The 19617-nt window shown below is 37.9% G+C and overlaps 1 protein-coding gene across 1 annotated transcript; it reads right to left on the bottom strand.

Moving 5' to 3' along the window:
- Nucleotides 1–838: 838 nt before the first annotated feature.
- Nucleotides 839–1747, bottom strand: LOC110917248. Its single transcript, XM_022161838.1, has one exon. The coding sequence runs from the start codon at nt 1745–1747 to the stop codon at nt 839–841; it is 909 nt and encodes a 302-aa protein (XP_022017530.1).
- Nucleotides 1748–19617: the final 17870 nt, after the last annotated feature.

Below are 19617 nucleotides of genomic sequence, written 5' to 3'. Positions count from 1 at the left end.
TTTATAGGGGGAAGAATTAGGGTTAAGTTTGATTGCAATTAATAGGTTTAGTTGGTGGATGAAACAATAAAACAAAACAATTCTAAACACCACACAAGGTGTGGCCGAAGGCTGTTAACAGCCACAATCATCTTCCATTTTTTTTTCGTGACATAATGATAGATATTAATGAAGCATTTTATGTATTATGATATTATAATTATTTGAAGGTTGTTAAATAAGAAAAAAAAAACATTCAAATGGAGCCACATGGTCCGATCGCACAAGGCTGTACATCCTTGTTTTATCTCTTTTTTTTCCCATTCCTTTTAACATATACGTTAGGCACTTTATATATATTAATATGATAGGTTAATTGTACATATATCTAACAACCAAAATATCATATGGTTAGATGATTTAAACCTTGAAAGAAACAAGGAAATAAGCCAGAAAGGGCTGTCCAACGAAACTGGTGATTTCATTAAGTTCTTTTCTTTTCTTTTTATAATTTATTTATTTATTATTTTATTTTTCATGCAACTTTATGTTGCACTTAGTATACTAATAAAATATTAGAGTTATTACTATTATTATTATTATTATTATTATTATTATTCAACCACGTATTTAATAGCTAACAATACATATAAGTTATGAGTATCAGTATGTCGAGTATCGGTTGCACGTTTGTGTTAAAGATTGGTAACGTATAACCCAGGTATTGCGACACGTATAAGCATGTATAAAAAAAATCGAATTTCATTACGATTGAAGTCTCGGATTTACAATGGTTTGAAACGAAATACGAAATACAAAAGGAACAAGCTTCCAAAAATAGAAATGCGAACAAGACTTGCTATAAATGGAAAGTACAAATAAGTAGGGCGTTACATTGCTCGACCCATCTTTTTATTTTAAACTTAACCCACTTAAGTTTCGTCGCGAGCCCCAAATCAGCAGGCCCATTAAATCGAAACTCTGTGCAAAGATTTTCCACCAAATCCATGACCCCGGGCACCTCTAACCATGAGTTAAAAAGTCGACATGGAACTGGTCCAAAGTCGGTCGATACCACTGACAAAAGAATCGGACAATGGTCCGACACGACATTAGATAAGGCCACCACAGATGCTTCCGGCCACTCATTCATAAAATTATGGCATACCAAGTATCTATCCAGTTTACTCTTGTGCAAGCCATTATCCGAGTGAAACGTAAATTTTTTACCCCCCATTTGGTACTCCAAAAGACCCGCAAGATGAATAAATTGATTAAAGTATGTCGCGTTTAACGCAACAAACTCCGAGTTAAGTCTTTCTGCCGGGTGCCTGACATCGTTGAAATCCCCAACGAAAACCCACAACCCTGACCTTGAACTTTTTACATCCAGAAGGTCACGCCATAATAGCCTGCGATCTAACGGGTCATTGAAGGCGTACACGTTTACCACATTTATATCCACACCCCTATTCCTCAGCTCCCCCGATACTACCATGAACCTTTGTCTTTTCACCACACTCGTGCATTTAAGCACAACAGGATTCCAAATACACAACAAACCCCCCGAGTTCCCAACAGCGTCCACTACCTCTGCTTGAAATGTTGACCGACCCCAAAAACGGCTAATCATAAAATTTTCAAGACCCCCAACCTTTGTTTCCTGGATTGCCAAAAAGTGAATTCCATGGGATGTTTTTAATCCACGAACCCAATCCACCTTTCGTTGGTCCCGGACCCCCCGTAAATTTATCGACATAAAATTCATTGGGGCACATTCGTTTCACCTTCACCAATGATAACCTTACTAACCTGGTCTCGAAATCCGTTTAACTGAAAACCCAGACGAGTACCCACGTCGATTGTAGCATCCACTTCTACTTCTACAGCCGTATCAGGTACCACCGTATCGGGATCTCCTCTTTCCATATCGAGGTGAGTAGCCACAGAGTGGGCCACCGCTCTGCCAGAATCCTCTATCTCTGGATTAAACCCATCTTCCTTCACCATCGATCCCCCAGTCGAAATCCCAGTATTATTAGCAGAGTTGTTCAGGTCGAAAGACCTTTGCACCTGCTCCTTTTGTATATCATCGCAATCCTTAAACAAATCCCCATTAGGACTTATCTGGCATGGGCTCCTAGTCCTCCTAGGTCTTTTTCTGGACACATTAGATTGGCCCAGACCCACATTCACATTTAAGCCCGATGACGAACCCTGGCCCAACTCCTTATTTTTATTTCTTTTATTTGGACCCACCTCAAAACCATGCATGCAGAAATTACGCCTAGGGGTCTGTTCCCCCAACAAATCCCTAGCCTCCAAAGTACCCTGGCCCTCTAAATTCCCAAGCACGTTTCCCACAGTGTCCAACCGTTCGGACTCCCCAGACAACCCAACCATCGCATGTGCCGGAACCAGAGACTCCTCCATCCCGTCCCGGAGTTCTCCCTCCTCCACATCTTCATCCGCACCCACACCCGATGTAACACCCCGTGTTTTCGAATGTCAAAGTCAAAGTCGAAGTCCAAGTCAACTTGACTTCTTTGACTGTTAACGTTTCTTTTTGCTTCTTGTATTATGTGGAGTAAGTGTTGTCTAAATAAAATGATCGAATGTTTAATCAATGCGACCGATTTACGACTGTGAATAATAGGAAGTAACAATGCGATAAAGTTAATCAATCGATAATCAAGTTAATCAAATCAATCAATTGAACTCGAGACTCGAACTATGCGAAACTGGTGTGGTAATGCTTACGTGTGTGTGTGCCTTATGTGTTACTTGTGCATGTTTACTTTATGTTTTGCGGTATTCAATCGAACCAATCGAAACTCGAAAAGCAATCAGACTCAATCAAAACCGACATCGAAACATGACTTATAGATGATTGTATGTTAGATATAGTAGTTGGGACTGAAAGTAATTTGACTAGGAACTCTATCGTATTCGTATCATCGTCTATCGAAATCAAAATATCGGAAACCGTCGCGAAACATTCGAAAAGGGTTGCTGATCGAACAGGAAGCATCCTGATCAAACAGGCCAGCCGATCGGCTAGCACTTTCCTGGCCGATTGAGCAGGCCATTCGATCGGAGATCCTGGCCGATCGGTTGACACTTTCCTCTTTGGGAGGCCTATAAATAGCCCTGTCATTATCACCCTTACTATTTTTGGAAAGCTCTGACCGAACCAGCCTTGTTCTTCACCTTTTCGCAGATTTCTCCTAACTCCGGTAAGTTTTCACTCTAATTCTTGTACGTTTTTTATCATTACATGATTCTTCACCTTTCTATCTTTCAAAACTTGATTTCTAACCGTGAAATCACCAAGATCTAAGTGTTCTTGGGTGATGTCATCATGGTGTTCTTGAAGAACATCATACTTTGGCCTCATTCAACCATGAATAGCTTAGATCTGACCGATTTCCACATAAACAAACTAGGATTTGTAAGAATCTTAACATTTTCATGGAAGGATTTCCAACTTTTCTTTAACATTTTACACTCAAAACCTTAAAACCGATAGAAACGGAGCTCGAACCAACTAACTAATCATTCTAACGGTTAAAAGGTTCAAGATTCGGATACTATCTACAAGGTTCACCGATTTCGGGTTAAACATCAAACTACCGTTCCGAACAGTTCACCGGCCGGACTTGGGTGATTCCCATCCGAACTAGTGAAGCAAGTAAGGACCCACGTTCTATGGTTTAACTCGCTGTCAGAATACCTTAAAATCATCAAACAGCCAAGTGTTAGACGAAAGGCCGACCAGGTCAGAACTGCTGGCCGAACGGCTAGGCTGTTCAAACGAACAGCCCAGCCGATCGAACATACCAGCCGATCGGCCGGGCTAGCCGATCGGCTAGCACATGGTTCACCTTTCAAATTTCATGAAGTATGATATTGACGAAGTGATGTTCGATCGAATACGCTACTCGATTGGTAAACATTACTCTTCGGATCATGAGATACTATGCTTCAACACTTAATCGATTTTGCAACTCGTTCGTAGTATGGAATGCCAGCCGATCGAACAGGCTGTTCGATCGAGTGACATTCTACTGAGAACTACTTCTGAAGTTCCTAACCGATCGGTTAAGCCGGCCGATCGAGGGGACCGTTCGATCGATCGACCAGAAAGGTAAGAACACTTCAGTGTTCTCAAATGCTACAACAAAAAACTTCAAAAGTTCAAACCATCATACACAAACACATCAGAGGAAGAAACAATCCACTCGAATGGGCCAGCCGATCGAGCCTACCGGCCGATCGAATAGGACTGTTCAAACGGACTTTCAAGCCGATCGAACAGCCCGTTCGATCGAACCTGCTGTTCGATCGACCAGACTAATTGATCCATTTGCACTTATTTGCGTTTCCGCGTTACTCATCGTTATGCTATCGAACTATTCAGGCTAACCCTACTCTCAGCGCTCCCTTCAATCCATAACCAACCACTGTGAGTATACTCGAACCCTTTTTGCTTTAGCACTTTTGGGTGTTACATACGTTACCTATCAAAATCACAATCGAACACACTATTCAAACTATTTGAACGCTAACCGATTGCATGTATTACGTGACTAAATGTATGCTTGTTGTTATGTTTACACGTGGAATGTTGTCTACCTGCCTTAGCAACGTAGTACTATAGTTTGGACTCAGCACCCGTTCACACGGGGGTTGTTAAGGACAATTACTTGCATGGATTACGGTGGTAATCATGTATTGCGAACTGTCTCGGACAGTCAACCCGCAGTCGTTGGTATCGATAGGTCCATGTCGATAATTAACATGCATCATTTCCCTCTGTGTACGTGCTGGTTATGCGTAAACTATTCGAACTCTATATGCTATATTCAAACTTGTATGCTCACCTTTACATTTCATGTATTGACTTTATTTTAACGTATGTGACAGGTGTTTAAGGTATTTGCTTGCTAGGGAAGTGAAGCTAGAATAAGTCTCTAGAGGCCCCCAACAAATAGTTGTCTGTCAAGAACAAGCTGCTAGTGCATAGTTGTTTGTAGATCTTGTCAGTCTGGGTCTTTAGGGGCATTGAACAATATTTATGTTTAATTTGAATCTGAGTTGTCAGAACAGTATTAGTTGTTTGGATGTTATCTGTAATAACTTGTTATTTATTCGGGATACAGTATGGGACGTATCATTTTAAACTGAATTTGTATTAATAGTTGTTGTGGAAACTTCTGGACAATCTGTTTCGCTCAGTGCCGCGCCCCGATGATTCCGCCATCGGTTGGGGTGTGACACCCGAAGCCGCCGAAACGACCGGTGAACTTGGGGCCTGAGACTCTAGTCCGTTTATCACTGTCTGAATTCTCCTGTTATGATCTTCCGAAACCCACACTTTGTATTCCTTGTTGTTCCATACCATAACAACCTCCTCGTCTATCCTTTTCCCCATCTTAGCGAGTGCCCAAATGTCACGACCCTCGACCTACCCTGGACGGAATCGGGAGTCGGGAACAGCCCAGTGGTACCGGTGATTATTTTGAAAAAATGTTGCAGCGGAAATTTCATCAGGACCGTGAGTTAGGAAAAATATCAGAGTTTAGAAACACCGGATTTTATTTATTTAATAGATGGGATAAACCCATGTTTTTACAAAGGTAGCTTAAATAAAAATGATATTTCTTAATTTGATTTAATTAATAAAATAAGCCACTTCTTGAAGCCTTTCAGTGCAGTATCCAATTCTTACTCTAATCTATTGTAATTACCTGAAACATGTTTGAAAAAGGTTTTGTCAGCAGGAAATACTGAGTGAATCATTCATTTTGCTAAAACGACTCGTTTGTTATAATTTACAGTATTAAGAGAGATTACAATGTTTCTGATATCAAACTAACTACCCACGGTACTTTGTCACTCGACCCATTGGCCCTCTAATTGTCCAATGGTGTCTGTGATTATGGTCATATCACCCATTGGCTGCCCCAATGGTGAAGATTATCAAGTAATGTATACAAAACCCCACATACCGGCTGTAACTTGGTGACTACAAAGACTTAATCCCTGTAATTATAACTTTAAAAACAATTTGGAGTTTTGTAAAAAAAAGAGAATGACTCACATTATAAGCATGCAGATTCATATGGCCAAAGTTTAGTCTATAGATAATCCTTGATATATTGCAGATTTATACAGGCAGAGCTTAGCCTATTGATTTAACCTTGTAACCTAGTGCATACGAACTAGGTAGGTAACTTAATACAGCAATTACGATAACTCACGAGATTAAAACCCTCACAACGAATGACAAAGTGCAATCACTTAAACATCCATCGGATTCACAACGAATGACAAAGTATTCCCCGAATTCGGGTGGTACTCAAACATCCTGTCGGAATCACAACAAATGACAAAGGATAGCGCTTAAACATCCTGTTGGATAGATTAAATCGATCGGACATTGAATCGTAGCAGCCCCCACTATACTAATTAGTGATTGTGTGTGTTAATTGTAGTAAACAAGTGATATTTCGACGTAGAAAATGAATTTGAACGTCGTTCCAACTCCAGAACTCAAGTCCCAATGTCTGCTATTTATACACGAAAATTAACATGCTTACGGACCGTAAGCATTTTTTTCCTTACGGTCCGCAAGGGACACGAAATGGTCATAGGTTTGCCGCGTGTGGGTGTAGGCTTGCTGAGTCGACGGTTTCTCGAAATTCAATTTAGACAGCAAGATATATGGATAATCGTCGAGTAGGAAATACCTCCCTGAGTTTTAGGGGCCCTGATCCTGATTCTGATTGTTCTGAAATTTGTAGGGTTTGTGCAGAATCACTTGGGTGTCTCAATTAGGGTTTCCTATTGAATAAAATAATAAAATAAATAGGACTTTTAATGAGGGTTGTTACATTCTCCCCACCTTAATAAAAATTTCGTCCTCGAGATTTGGGCTACGATATTTCTTTTAGAGTTATGTTACATCTTTGTCAATAAGAATAGTATTAGGGAATGATACAGAATCAAGACATCAAATTTTGTGAATATGAGTTGTACAATAAATAGGACTCAATGGTTTAACTGAATTAATTCAAGAAATCGAGGTCAAATGAATGAAATGAAATGATATAAATTCCAAAGTGACCATGTTCAAGCCAAAAGATATATGATTAATGGATGTGAATGGTTAAATGATATTCAGAAATAATAGAATTTATTGTCAATAGAAAATTTATTTTGATTATCAACTGATGAAGATTCAAAATTAACAAGCTTGAATAAAATAGAAGTATGAAAAATGATTTGTCAATTATTGAATTATAGAAAAAAAAATCAGTGTGTAGACATCTATTGAATTGCAAGGATACACCGAATTACAATAGAATTTAGTGTATCATTGTCTTAAGATATAGTGGTATCAAACACTTTCAAGAATGAGTTAAGTGAAAGAAATAAATGGTTTTAAATGATTCGTATGCTTATGATTAGCCCAAGCTACAAGTTTATATTAACACCGCAAGGTGTCGTAATGATTGAAATAATTCAATAATTATGGTGATCGAACAAATTCACCGTGTAATTAACTGAAAGCTTTTAATGAAGTAGATTTGGATATTCATTTCGAATAGGATTTTTAGTTGATGATGATAAGACCAAATAAATATCATAGAATTTTCGATCAGTGATGAAAGAAACTTTTAGAGGTACACGGAATATGATATGAATTTGTGTACTTTATCTTAACACATAATTGTATTAAGATTGTTTAAGAAAAGGAACGAACAAAATTAAATAAATTAAATCCGTACATCAGGTGTGAAAATGAGAATAGCTCAAATTTCAAATTAAAGAAAACCCCACCACAAGGTGTCGTAGCGATCGAAATAATAATAGCGGTGAATGAAACAAGTTTCACCATGCTTTAAATGAAAGTTCAACGAAGCAAGTTCGAAAACAATTCTAGTAGGATTTTCAATTGAAATTGAATAATGTTTTTCGATCAAAGATGATAAAGCAATAAAGATTATGAAACACTTGATTGATGATGTAAGAATCATTAAGAGATACACCGAAATATGAAATGAATTTGTGTATCATTATCTTAGCACAAGATTTGTGTTAAGATTGCTTTTATAGAATAAACCAATAAAGCGGATTCAATATGAATAAATAATTAAATCCGTATATAATGTGTGCAAACGAAAAACATAAATAGTTTCGCATGAAACGACTGATAGTATTTTAGCACAAGTTGCAAGTTTATACCAACACCACAAGGTGTCGTAGTGATTGAAACAAGGAAATAATAGAAGTGATCAAATAAGTATCACTGTTTTTCTAAAATTTAAGCGAAGGGTTCACAAAGTAAATCTAAATATTTGTTTCAAATAATTTTTATAGGATCTACAACTGAAAATGGAACGAATGAACAGTATTTTTGAGCGAAGAGAAAAGGTAATGAATATCACGAAATGTTCGCTCGATGATGAAAGAACCATTAAGAGGTACATCGGAATAGTTAACACGAACTGGGGTACCATTATCTTAACACACAATTGCATTAAGACTGATAATACATAGATCAAACAAGCGGATTTAATATCAATACACAATAAATAATTAAATAATTAAATCCGAGCATGGTGTGAGCAACGAGATTAGCACAAGCTTCAAATTTGTGAAAACGTCACCACAAGATGATCGTGATCCAAGAAATAATTCAGTGAAGTCGAAGGCCAAACAAGCATGTTATAATTCAAAACAAATGAAGTGCTTGTTGGTATTATTTTGAATATGATAGCTTCAATCCATCATATGGGTTTTTGAAATGAATATGTAATGCGAGCAAGTTCAAGCAGTTTAACAAAACGAGTTCATGTATCAATAAGAAAGTTCGGACATGGTCACAACAAAACCATGTATACCAAAGAAAATTGAGTTTTTCAAGAATTTTATTGACTCGATATCAAAGAGTCATCGTTTTGCAATAATGCGGTTCACAGTGCCAAAAATCAAGTATGGCGAGATTAAATTTGAGTTGGATGAAACAACAAATTGGAATGAAGCCCTCCAGCGGTCTTCATAAATTAAACAAACCACATGCGCAACAAACAGTGTGGTTTTACCAAGAAATGAAATAGATCAATGTTTGTTATTATGAAAAAAATTCCTCATGGTATGATGACCAGAAGTAGAAATGCAAAAATCTATTCACGGAGGTCAGAATTTTAAAAGAAATTTAAGAAATTTATCTGGAATTTTAGGTGATAACCGTTGTTAAGTGACTTTACCAGGGAATGTCAAATAGAATGAAATAGGGGAATTGCAAAGGTATGTGACCCTTTTTACATTGCTAATAATTATAACTCTGATTTGACTATGCACCGATGGTTGGGAAATCTTGTTCCAACTTACCTCAGCGATATTCATATTGTTTGTAGGATCACATGGCAGAGTGCCGCTTTTTGCTTAGTAGTTCTTCTACTAACGGGATTCATGTCGTGGTGCCTAATCATATTTTCCAGAGGTCTTGCCTCGAAAGTCGTGTGTGATATACTTTAACGTCTGTGGACGTATAATTTAAGTTTCATGTATTTTCTTGTGCATTAGCACAATTTTACATGCTTCTTACTTGCGTTAAGAGTTTATGGTAACGTATTGGAAATTCTTATACTTTTAATGGCGTCCCAATTTAGAGGGTTTCCAGTGTTTATATTGTCGCACGAGTTACGAGACAGATGATCAAATGAAATAATGTTTGATATCGGAAAAAAGAATTCCAAATAAAGAAATCTAGACACATATGCTTGTGCTTTATTCCTATTTGGCTTCTGGAATTCCTTATATATATATATATATATATATATATATATATATATATATATATATATATATATATATATATATATAATCATATATTTCACATGCTGTAATATACATACCCTCTATAAGGTCAATGTATTTAACATATTCAAATTTCCAAAAATAAGTCAGATATCAGATCATGATATTATTTAGGGAAATCTTGTCACTTGTTTGACATATTATTTACCCCATCTTATCCGGTTTACGCCGGAGAGGTAACCCCAGTATATCCGGACAAACTGGAGAGTCTTGCTACACCATACCCAGTCTTGCCGGAGAAAATTTTCAATTTCCTGTAAATAGTATCTTTTTCAAAAGTGCCTCTTTTATTAGGGCTTTTATCCAGAACCAAGGAAACTTGTATTTCCCGTAACATATCTTATTCTAGCCCAAGTAATATCAATTAGCAAGAATTAATAGCAATTTAAGTGCTATTGCCTGCAATGTTCTAATCGTCATTCTTACGGCATACCAAAATCCTTCATACTTTATTTACACAAGTACTTAGCTTATCTCGAAGCTTATACTAAGACATCTCTTCTTAAGTTCAAGTCTAAGTACTATCCTGAGTGCTACCGGAAAATTTCAAATTCCTAACTCTTTGATTAAACTTAGGTATTATTATAACACCCAATTGCTTGAACAAGTGGCTTAGCTCTGATACCACCTTCTGTCACGACCCCCTACCCACCCTGGACGGAATCGGGAGTCGCAAACAGCCCAGTGGTTCCGGTGATTATTTTCTAAATACTTAATTGGCTTAAATTAGTGGCTTGATCAATGGCTCTGATACCACCTTTTTCTGTCACGGCCCCCGACCCGGTTTGACCCGTTTCAGGAGCCGCGGGACAGAAATCCCATGGTATTTAATTTAGGCGACAACGGAAGTCTTTTAAAACAGGATCTTTCAATATTTAAAACTGCCCGTTTACATAATTTAGGGATAAAACCCCGGTAATTTACAATTATTTGATTTCACTGGGAAATCTTTTATTTTACAAAACATGTTTCTTTATTTTATCATGAGCCACTTTCTTAAGCTTGTAGTGCTTCACGACTTTTCCTAGATCATAACAGATCACCTGAAACATGTTTGAAAAAGGTTTTGTCAGCGGGAAATACTGAGTGAGTTCATTCAGGTTTTATAAAATGACCCTTAGTTATAAAATTACAGCATAAGAGCGATTACAATGGTTTATATCTTATTTTTATCTGTCGCCGTGTCACAATGGTGACGATGGTCATACCACTATTAGGTCAATGAACCCAAATAGTGATGATTATCCCTAGTAGGTCAATGAACCTAACTGGGAGAAAATTAGTAATGTGCACAATACCCCACTAGCCAGTGATTCAAGATAACCACGACTTAATCCCTGTAATTATAACTTTTGAAAAATAATTTGGAGTATTGTAAAACAGTTGATAAAAAGAGAATGACTCACATTGCAGATTTAACGAGCAGTGTATAAGCCTACTGATTTAGCCTTGTTTAACCTAATTTTAATAACAATGCACACAAACTGGGTTAGTAACTAATACAGCAGTTACGACAATTCACGAGATTAAACCCTCACAACGATTAACAAAGTGCAATACTTAACAATTCAGCGGATTCACAACGAATGACAGAGTATAGCCCGAGTTCGGACAGCACTCAAACATTCAAGTCGAAATCACGACGAATGACAAAATATAAACTCAATTTGAGCAGCACTTAATCATACGTTGGATAGTTTCAATCGATCGGACGTTGAATCGTAATAGCGATCGAGTTACTACCCTGTTTTGCGGCAGCGATTTGTGAATCGTGTGTGTTAATTGTGGTGAACATAACATAACTCAGTGCCTAAAACGAATTTCTTTGTCGAACGTACGCAGAATATCAAGTGCCAATGTCTGCTATTTATACACTGATTTTGACATGCTTACGGACCGTAAGCATTTTTTTCTTTACGGTCCGTAAAGGACACCTAATGGTCATAGGGTTGCCACGTGTGGGACTAGGCCTGCTGAGTTGATGATTTCTCGAAATTCGAATTCGACAACAAGTTATTTAGATAATCGTCCACTAGGGTTTACCCCCCCTGGGTTTTAGGGGCCGTGATCCTGATTCCGATTGTTCTGAAAATTTTAGGGTTTGTGCAGAATCACTTGGGTGTCTTAATTAGGGTTTTCTTAATAGATAATTAACATACTAAGTATTAATTTTAGTGAGAGTTGTTACATCCTCCCCACCTTAAGAAAAATCTCGTCCTCGAGATTTATTGGAATAAATGAGGATATTTCCACTTCATTTCTGATTCCAGCTCCCAAGTGTATTCTGGTCCTCTCTTTGAATTCCACTTGACTTTGACCAATACTAGTCGTTTGTGTTTGAGAAACTTGATCTTTCTATCTTCTATTTGTAGTGGTTTCTCTACAAATTTAAAATTTTCATTTACCTCTATATCTTGAAGAGGTACTACCAGGGATTCGTCTGATAAACATTTCTTGAGATTGGATACATGAAATACATCATGTACTCCAGCTAACTCTTCTGGTAGTTGTAAACGATAAGCAACTGGTCCTATACGTTGGATCACTGGATATGGTCCTACGTACCTTGGACTTAGCTTTCCTTTCTTACCGAATCTAACAACTCCTTTCCAAGGAGATATTTTCAATAGCATTTTGTCTCCAACTTGAAACTCCAACGGCTTTCGTCTATTATCTGTATAAGTCTTCTGGCGATCTCTAGCCGTCTTCAGCCTTTCCTTTGTGATACTGAATATCACAGTCGTAGTCACTTAGGATTTTCATCCATCTCCTTTGCATCATGTTTAATTCTTTTTACTCAAATATATATCTTAAATTCTTATGACCTGTATAGACAGTAAACTTACTTCCATACAGATAATGTCTCCAAATCTTAAGGGCAAAATTATGGCTCCTAATTCTAAGTCATGAGTGGTATAGCTTTCTTCGTGCTTTTTCAATTGCCTTGATGCATACGCAGTTACCTTTTTGCGTTGCATTAACACACATCCAAATCCTAGCTTTGAAGCATCACCATATACTTTAAAATCTTCTGTTCCTTCTGGGAAGGCTAGGATTGGGGCATTTGTTAATTTATGCTTTAAGATCCTAAAGGCTTCTTCTTGTTTAGGTCCTCATTCAAACTTAACTGTTTTACATGTTAGCTTAGTTAATGATATAGCTATCTTGGAAAAATCCTTAATAAACCGTCTATAGTATCCGGCTAAACCTACAAAACTCCTAATTTCCATTGCGGATTGCGGAACCGTCCATTTGGTAATTGCTGCTATCTTATCAGGATCTACGTGAATACCTTCATGATTCACCATATGACCTAGAAATTGCACTTTTGGCAGCCAAAATTCACACTTCGAGAATTTGGCAAAAAGCTTCTCTTTTCTTAACAAAGTTAAGAGTGCATGCAAGTGCTGATAATGTTTTTCTTGACTTTTGGAATAAATAAGTATACCGTTGATGAAGACAATTACAACTTTATCAAATATGGTTTACAAATCCTATTCATCATGTCCATGAATGTTGCAAGTGCATTCGTTAATCCGAAGGGCATGACTGCAAACTTGTAATGACCATACCTAGTTCTGAAAGCAGTTTTAGGTATGTCTGTAACACCCCGTGTTTTCGAATGTCAAAGTCAAAGTCAAAGTCCAAGTCAACTTTGACTTCTTTGACTGTTAATATTTCTTTTTGCTTTTTGTATTATGTGGAGTAAGTGTTGTCTAAATAAAATGATCGAATGTTTAATCAATGCGACCGATTTACGACTGTGAGTAATAAGAAGTAACAATGCGATAAAGTTAATCAATCAATAATCAAGTCAATCAATCGAACTCGAGACTCGAACTATGCGAAATTGGTGTGGTAATACTTACGTGTGTGTGTGCCTTATGTGTTACTTGTGCATGTTTACTTTATGTTTTGTGTGGTATTCAATCGAATCAATCGAAACTCGAATCGAAAGTCGAAAAGAAATCAAACTCAATCGAAACCGACATCGAAACGTGACTTATAGATGATTGTATGTTAGATATAGTAGTTGGGACTGAAAGTAATTTGACTAGGAACTCTATCGTATTCGTATCATCGTCTATCGAAATTGAAATATCGAAAATCGTCGCGAAACACTCAAGAAGGTGCTCCTGATCGAACAGGAATCACCGATCGAACAGGCTAGCCTATCGAACATGCTGTTCGATCGAGCAGCCCAGCCGATCGGAGATCCTGGCCGATCGGCTACCACTTTCCCCTTTTGGAGCCTATAAATGGCCCTGTCATTATCACCCTTTCTATTTTTGGAAAGCTCTGACCGAACCAGCCTTGTTCTTCACCTTTTCTCAGATTTCTCTCAACTCCGGTAAGTTTTCACTCTAATTCTTGTACGTTTTTTATCATTACATGATTCTACACCTTTCTATCTTTCAAAACTTGATTTCTAACCTTGAAATCACCAAGATCTAAGTGTTCTTGGGTGATGTCATCATGGTGTTCTTGAAGAACATCATACTTTGGCCTCATTCAACCATGAATAGCTTAGATCTGACCGATTTCCACATAAACAAACTAGGATTTGTAAGAATCTTAACATTTTCATGGAAGGATTTCCAACTTTTCTTCAACATTTTACACTCAAAACCTTAAAATCCGATAGAAACGGAGCTCGAACCAACTAACTAATCATTCTAACGGTTAAAAGGTTCAAGATTCGGATACTATCTACAAGGTTCACCGATTTCGGGTTAAACATCAAACTACCGTTTCGAACAGTTCACCGGCCGGACTTGGGTGATTCATGTCCGAACCGGTGAAGCAAGTAAGAACCCACGTTCTATGGTTTAACTCGCTGTCGGAATACCTTAAAATCATGACAAATAATCAAACAGCCAAGTGTTAGACGAAAGGCCGACCAGGTCAGAATTGCTGGCCGAACGGTTAGGCTGTTCGAACGAACAACCCAGCCGATCGAACATACCAGCCGATCGGCCGGGCCAGCCGATCGGCTAGCACATGGTTCCACACTTTTCAAAACTTCATGAAGTATGCTATTGACGAAGTGATGTTCGATCGAATATACTACCCGATTGGTAAACATTACTCTTCGGATCATGAGATACTATGCTTCAGCACCTAATCGATTTTGCAACTCGTTCGTAGTATGGAATGCCAGCCGATCGAACCAGCTGTTCGATCGAGTGACATTCTGCTGAGAACTACATCTGAAGTTCCTAACCGATCGGTTAAGCCGGCCGATCGAACAGACCGTTCGATCGATCGACCTGAAAGGTAAGAACACTTCAGTGTTCTCAAATACTACAACGAAAACTTCAAAAGTTCAAACCATCATACACAAACACATTAGAGGAAGAAACAATCCACTCGAATGGCCCAGCCGATCAAGCCTACCGGCCGATCGAACAGGACTGTTAACCGAATGAACAGCCCGTTCGATCGAACCTGCTGTTCGATCGACCAGGCTATTCGATCCATTTACACTTGTTTGCATTTCCGCGTTACTCATTGTTGTGCTATCGAACTGTTCAGGCTAACCCTACTCTCAGCGCTCCCTTCAATCCATAATCAATCACTGTGAGTATACTCGATCCCTTTTTGCTTTTAACACTTTTGGGTGTTACATACGTTACCTATCAAAGTCACAATCGAACACACTATTCAAACTATTTGAACGCTAACCGATTGCATGTATTACGTGACTAAATGTATGCTTGTTGTTATGTTTACATGTGGAATGCTGTCTACCTGCCTTAGCAACGTAGTACTATAGTTTGGACTCAGCACCCGTTCACACGGGGGTTGTTAAGGACAAATACTTGCATGGATTACGGTGGTAATCATGTATTGCGAACTGTCTCGGACAGTCAACCCGCAGTCGTTGGTATCGATAGGTCCATGTCGATAATTAACATGCATCATTTTCCTCTGTGTACGTGCTGGTTATGCGTAAACTATTCGAACTCTATATGTTATTATCAAACTTGTATGCTCACCTTTACATTTTATGTATTGACTTTATTTAACCGTATGTGACAGGTATTTAAGGTTTTTGCTTGCTAGGGAAGTGAAGCTAGAATAAGTCTCTAGAGGCCCCCAACAAATAGTTGTCTGTCAAGAACAGGCTGCTAGTGCATAGTTGTCTGTAGATCTTGTCAGTCTAGGTCTTTAGGGGCATTGAATAATATTTATGTTTAATTTGAATCTGAGTTGTGGGACAGGATTAATTGTTTGGATGTTATCTGTAATAACTTGTTATTTATTCGGGATATGGTATGGGACGTATCATTTTGAACTGAATTTGTATTAATACTTGTTGTGGAAACTTCTGGACAATCTGTTTCGCTCAGTGCCATGCCCCGATGATTCCGCCATCGGTTGGGGTGTGACAATGTCTTCCTCTTGTACTTTCAATTGATGATATCCGGAATGTAGGTATATCTTAGAAAAATATCTAGCTCCTTGAAGTTGATCGAAAAGATCATCAATCCTAGGTAATGGGTATCGATTCTTAATTGTAACCTAATTCAATTCTCTATAATCAATACACATTCTCATCGAACCATCCTTTTTCTTAATAAACAACACTGGTGCCTCCTCCCACGGGGATAAACTAGGTTGTATGAAACCTTTACTTAAATATTCATCTAATTAATTTTTCAGTTTTAATATTTCTGTGGGTGCTAACCGATAAGGTGCCTTGGCTATCGGTATAGTTTCTGGAATTAGATGAATCCTAAATTCTATCTCCCTATCTGGTGGTAACCCTGGTAATTCTTCTGGGAATACATCTGGGTATTCTGAAACTATAGAAATTTCCTTAAGTTCTTTATCTTTAGTATTAATGATTACTGAAATCATTTATACTATTCCTTGCTTTTGTTCATAATTAGCAACTTTCATTACTGATATAAACTTTATGGGTTTACATGGCTTATCTCCTGTAATCATTATTACTTCTCCAGTGGGTGCACAAATTTTTATGGAATTCTTATCACAGATAATTTAAGCATGGTTGTTAACTAACCAATCCATTCCTAACACATCATCAAATTCAACTAATTTCATAGATAATGGGGTTGTAGAAATTTATGACTTAAAAGTTCTATTTCTACGTTTTGCAGAACCTTATTTATTTTAACTGAATTCCCATCTGCCGTTTCTACTGTAGAAATTTGCCTAATGCTGGTTAAAGGTAAGTTAAGAATTTGGTAGAATAAAATATTTATAAAACTTTGGTTTGCACCAGAGTCAAATAATATTTTTTTGTAAACGTTGTGAACTAAGAACGTACCACCTATCACATCTGGAATGAGCTCTGCTTCCTGAGCAGTCAGTTGGAAGGCTCTTACATTCCTTTTTGCTCCTTCTACAGGTTTGGCTTTATTGTCAGATAGTTTGTTCAGTTTTGGACAATCTGGCCTAAGATGTCCAGCTTCTCCACAGTTGTAACAGACTGAAAATCTCTTCCTCCTGCAGTCTTCTTCTTGACGCCCCGGAATTTTGCAAAAATTGCAATATCCTTTGCATCTTCCAATATGCTTCCTTTTGCAAGAATTGCAAAATGGGCTAGAGGAAGATTGCCCATTCCCTCCTTTCTTGAAATTGTTATGGTTACCCGGACGGAATCCTTGGGTAATCTTTTGGGCTACTTCCTTCCTTCTATTTTCTTCTCTTGTCCGTACTAATTCGTCAGTCAGAGTATTGGCTAAATCCACCGCATCATCAATCGTGCGAGGTTTCGTAGCCTTGACGATATTACGGATTTCAGCAATCAATCCCCAAATATAACGAGAAATAAGTACCGGCTCTGGCGAAGCCAGGGTTGGTACTACTCGAGCATACTCGAAGAATGTTGAAGTATACTTTCGACAAAGCTCGTAAATTCTTCCCAGTTCATAGCATACGCCATCCTACTTCCTTTTGCTTGTAACACCGTATTCCACCATTCTAGCGCCCCTTCTTTGAAAAGGTTTGACGCGTACATGACCTGATCATCCTGAGCACATTTACTTATGGCAATTACTGCCTCGGTTTTCTCTAACCAACGCAGTGCCGCAGTCGCTCCTTCATTGCCTGCAAACTCAGTGGGTTTACAAGCAAGAAATTCTTTGTAAGTGCAACCAGGCGTTGCAGCTTTCATTTTCTTAGGGGAAGGAGCTTGCCGTGGTTCATTCTCATGATTAGTATGATTATTGCCTCCGTTTACGCTATTACTGAAGTTATCTTCAGAAATACGGTTGCTAGGAACGATTTGTTGTGGTTCTATTGAATTTTTAACAGCAGCAACGATTGCTGGAATAACATTGGCTATCCCTTGAGTAACTATTGCTGGAATAGCGTTGGCAATCCCTTGAGCAATGATATTTTTTATATCCTGCCTAGTTATATATTGATCCCCCGGTTGTTGCTCAGATTGATTAACCCCATTAACTGGTTCATTACTAGTGTTTTCCATCTGATAATATATTTATTAGTATTAATAATAACAATTATACATAAAATAATCATATTAATTTCACAATACACATATAGCCAACTCATTGATTTCTTGATTTCCGTTTATATTTAATAGTATGCATCAATACACACCATTATCTTACAAAGTTTTATTTTAGGTTATTTTACAGACTAATTTTTATTATTACTATTACACAACCATAGTTCCATAAATCCCCTATCCTTTGTCAGATGATATTCTAGTAATGGCGTTCCCTCTCATCGTATTTCCAGGAGATCTGTCCCCCAATCTCTTGGATCCTATTCCCAGTATCCATTAGTTCTTTGCCAAAGTGGTGGAGTTCAGCCATATTCTCATTACTCATTGGTGGATTTGGTAAAGGTTCTAGATTGAACTGAGGAAAAAGCTTATAGGGATTGTTTTGGAACTGTATTTCATTAGTTAACCATTCGTCTATTTGCGAGTGGATTGTGTCACACCCCGAAATATCAGAGCTGGCGTGACTGGACCGGTATCTTCATTGCACAGCGGAAGCAAATAAGCTAAGACTTCTAGAAAATGAACGCCACTAAGTACTCGAATTCCTGTGGGTTCTCCTATTCCAACCGTTCCATAGTTTTGAAAATGCAACCTGAGAAAGAACATGCGAAAAAGTCAACATAAAGTTGAGCGAGTTCATAGTTTGTTTTGAAAAGATTTAAAAGAAATCTTTTTGATAACCGGTTTTAAAGTTGTTGAGAAAATATAGTAAAATCATTTTCTTGGCATGATATATGAGAACTGTGAGTCTAGCCCACGAGAGTCTTTGTGCATTGCACGAGAGAGAATGGGCCGAGCCCAAACGAACCTTTGTAAGCAGGATCAGCGCTTCCTCTTACTTAGGTATAACTTGAAAAACGTTACCAAAATTTGTAATTCATGTGTTTGTGAGTTTCCATCAAATGAATCTTATGAATATATGAAAGTTTTAATGTTGTAAATGGGTATGTAAAGCGTCTATGAACAGGTTGATCGTTAATGTTTCGCGAGGACATTAACGTATGCGGCGACATAGGAAGTACTCAACCTGTGTAGACGGTTTTTAGTGTCGAATCACCTCGACTGTGTCGAATCACCTCGACTGTGTGAATCACCTCGACTGTGTCGAATCACCTCGACTGTGTTGAATCACCTCGACTGTGTGAATCACCTCGACTGTGTCGAATAACCTCGACTGTGTCGCCTGTACCCATTAGAAAATCATGCACGTTTCGTAAATATGCGCGCGTTTTGTAAAACCGGTATGT

The sequence above is a fragment of the Helianthus annuus genome, chromosome 16 (genome assembly GCF_002127325.2).
Source record: "Helianthus annuus cultivar XRQ/B chromosome 16, HanXRQr2.0-SUNRISE, whole genome shotgun sequence".
NCBI lineage: Eukaryota > Viridiplantae > Streptophyta > Magnoliopsida > Asterales > Asteraceae > Helianthus > Helianthus annuus.
This window is presented reverse-complemented; position numbering and strand designations above follow the sequence as displayed.

What these genes read in the sequence shown, in the direction of transcription:
- LOC110917248 (XM_022161838.1), bottom strand. Translation starts at nt 1,747, where the DNA reads ATGAATTTTATGTCGATAAATTTACGGGGGGTCCGGGACCAACGAAAG.